This window comes from Solanum dulcamara, chromosome 4 (genome assembly GCF_947179165.1).
Source record: "Solanum dulcamara chromosome 4, daSolDulc1.2, whole genome shotgun sequence".
In the NCBI taxonomy this organism is placed as follows: Eukaryota; Viridiplantae; Streptophyta; class Magnoliopsida; order Solanales; family Solanaceae; genus Solanum; species Solanum dulcamara.
This window is the reverse complement of record NC_077240.1, coordinates 25,670,280-25,673,813: the sequence shown is the minus strand read 5'-3', so window position 1 is coordinate 25,673,813 and position 3,534 is coordinate 25,670,280. Positions and strand designations below refer to the sequence as shown.

General features: G+C 30.6%; 1 protein-coding gene across 2 annotated transcripts; it reads left to right on the top strand.

Annotated features, from left to right (window-relative positions):
• The first annotated feature begins 1,139 nt into the window (after positions 1–1,139).
• Positions 1,140–2,929, top strand: LOC129887107 (probable WRKY transcription factor 65). 2 transcript variants are annotated; one of them, XM_055962066.1, is made up of 3 exons: positions 1,140–1,347; positions 1,602–1,760; positions 2,066–2,929. In XM_055962066.1, exons 1-3 carry the CDS (start codon positions 1,268–1,270, stop codon positions 2,580–2,582), a joined length of 756 nt encoding a protein of 251 aa, XP_055818041.1. In that variant the 5' UTR covers positions 1,140–1,267; the 3' UTR covers positions 2,583–2,929. The 2 variants fall into 2 exon arrangements, with proteins under 2 accessions (XP_055818041.1, XP_055818042.1); XM_055962067.1 differs by having other exon boundaries at positions 1,157–1,347; positions 1,623–1,760.
• Positions 2,930–3,534: the final 605 nt, after the last annotated feature.

The following is a 3,534-nucleotide window of genomic DNA, read 5'->3' as shown; positions in this document are numbered from 1 at the left end:
TTGAAGCCTCAATTAAATTTGAATTACGTCCGTTTAGAGATGGCACTATTAACAGAATTTTTTCTATATTCAGGCTCAAATCCAAGACTTCCAATTTAGAATAAAATAATCTCATTACTACACCACAACTCATGTTATTCAGTTTTAGAAGATATATTTGGTTTTTCCTCAAAAAAGGAGAGTGAAGCAACCATAAAGGAGTTTGGAATATTTGGCACAATATTTGAAAAATGATGGGATGGCGGCTCTATCAAGGATTTTGCAGGTGCTAACTTAATACCAGAAATAAAGAATAATAATTTTAAAATAAAGTATAATTAATTTATCTTTTCTATTTAGTTATGAATGTTAATTAGTCATCATAATTATTTATTTTATTATTTTTATTATAATAATGGAATAAATTATTCTATATATATATATTGGAATAACTTTTGTCCATCATATTATATTCTAGTTCTAGATAAAAGGAGCAAATATTGAGTAGCAGATTTTATGATTATAGAGGATAGTGGAGGGGTGAAAATGAATTAATAATATTCTATAGACACATTTTCTTTTCACTAGGGATTCAAAAAATTTATTAAAATTCCAATTAAATTTAAATTATATATTATAGAATTCATTTAAGAATGACACTTTTAATAATTATTTTTTTTATATTTAAAATTTAAATACGAGACCTCTAATTAAAAACGATTCAGCAACTGAAAAACAATTCATATCCGTCCATATAGACACAGTAATAGTTGAGTGGAGGTGTTAGCTCTACAATTAATGACATTCATAAAGATAGGAGTGAAAACAACTTGTTTAACGTGTAGTTTTGTCATTTATCTATAGCCTACTATTCTTCCTATCCATTTTACTTATCACGATTTATTTTACACACTTTCAAAAAAATATTATTTAATTAGAATATTATTTAATTTAAAAAAAATATTTATTACTTTCTTTAATTTCTATTAATCTCTTTGAACTTATGAATAAGGATAAAAGTGAAAATAAACAATTACTTATATTTTAAATTTTTTTAAATAACAACTATTACTTTTATTTATATTTTCTTATCTATTTTAAATTTTGCATATTTTTTATGAATAATAATTAATATGAATATTTATTTTTAATAAGAATGAATCGAAAAGAGGTACTTCATTCATTTTCTCTCTCCTAATCAATTGGAGACGTCCAATATTTCTTGCCACTTTATACATCTCCATCTTTGTTGCTCAGGTAGAAGCCAAGAACACAAAACAAGAAAGTCATGGGTAGAAGTAAGCCAACAAAATCACAGTCTAAAAATTCAAGATTGCTACAAACACAATATCTTGCCTCCAAAAACAGGTGATTCAAAGTTAACGTTTTTATGGTTAATTTTAAAAATTTATCTTCAAATATATGTTTGGTCATGAAATTTCAAAATTTGATCTTTTTCGTATTTTCAAGTGCTCAATTTTTAAGTTTTTGGGACTTTCACTCGTAAAACTTGGCTTATATTATAGTTTGGTCATGGTTTTTGGCATCTCTTTTTGTTTCCAAACACAGAAATATGTGAGCATACATAAAAGGGGACTTTTTTCTGTTTTTTTTTCTGACAGCTCTGAGTATTCTCATGTTAGAAAGATGACTCAGAAAGTTGTGATCACAGTGCAAATGGAAGCAAAATCTTTAAAGCAGAAAAATGCAGGGCCACCTTCAGATTGTTGGTCTTGGAGAAAATATGGACAAAAACCCATTAAAGGATCCCCTTACCCCAGGTAAATTTACTATTCTCTCAACATGTAGAGGCAAATTCAAGATTTCGAGTCTATTGTTCAAAATAAGTGTGATCTTGATGTATTTGGTATGACGGAAGTTATTAGTTACTTTGTATAAAATATTTTTTCGCGTTTGATGTATTGAAGTGGAAAATATATTTGATGGATTTTTCAGTACTAAAGATTGATAATAATGCCTTTTTAAGTGTTAATTGAATCAGTAATATGAATGGAAAATTTGAGATTATTTTGAAGGAAAATGTACGTTTCACCTAATATGTTGTAATGGATGATTTTGGATACAGGGGATACTACAGATGCAGCAGTTCAAAGGGTTGTTCAGCTAAAAAACAAGTAGAAAGGTGCAGTAAAGATGCATCTTTGTTCATCATCACATATACATCTAGCCATAATCACCCAGGTCCAAACTTGCCTAACAATAATCAAGACTCTGTTACACAAGAACCAATAGTGGATCAACACGTGTGCCACGACGAAGACAACAATGATGATGATTATAATGATGAACCACAAAGCTGCAAATCCCCATTGAATAGTACTACTACTAGTTCTACTACTACTACTACCAGTATTTCTCAAGGCATACTTGAAGAGAATCTGTTCACTGATAATTTCTTGGGAACAATTTCATATGATGATTTTCTGCCCCTTTCTTACCCTCAACTGATGAATTTCCCGAAATCCGAATTGTCGGAAGAAAATGACTTTTATGATGAATTAGGAGAATTGGAGCTACCTCCATCTTCTACGTCCTTCGCAGGCATTTTTGAGGAGGCAATCCTTGTAGATCCATCCTCTTAGTAAAATGCAGATATCAGTCGTCAAGTAGTAGGAGTTGATTTGTCAAATAGTCACTCGGTTAATAGTTTTTGTCTCAGAAAGACATTTTTTTTGTTGTAGTTGAAATGACTTTCTAAGATAATAACTATTAGTTAAGTGATCATCTGAGAAATCAGTTGCAGGTAGTAGTGATCTATTAAGTTTGTGAATACCTTGATGGATTTTGTTGCCATTATGTCACTTGGCACATTGTATATAAAGTTATCACAGGAAGGAACATCAAACATTTCATTTGAGGGTGTACTTTTGTAGCCATGTAAAGGAAACTCAGTTCTTTGTTTCTTCAATAGGATGGACAAGTTTATTTATTTGTTTTTAAGTTTTGCAACATGTTTATTCTGGTGCTATGTTGGTAGAATCAAGCACCCAATCGCTTGCACGCTATATTGTTTCACTGAGTAACTAAATTAAACCTTTCACCAATACAAGTATCGAGTAACTTTAACAACCAAAGTGCACATATATAGTGATATCTTAAGATTGTGAATTTCTTGATGGGTTTTCCTGAGGCAAATCATGTCATTTGGCACATTATAAGTAAGATACTCACAGAAGGATCATAAAACTTTCACTTTGTAGCCATGTAAAGGAAACTAGGTGCTTGGATTATTATTCTATAGGGTGGATGCGTTTCTTTCCATCCGTCGAAGCATTGATAGATAAAGTTATCTGATCTGGATGAGAAATAGTAGAACTCTATGGAATTAATAAACGTGCACGAAACTGCCGCAAACACTAGTGTTATCAAAAGAAAACTAGGGTAGACACCTTTGCCTATTTGCTATAAGCTTGCACAACATGCTGTGCTAACATGACCCTTCTTTATATCGAACACGTGAAACAATTTAGTAAATTTCGAACTCAAAATTTCTGTTCTGTTCATTCTAGTTTCAGGCATCCAAACTGAAATCTT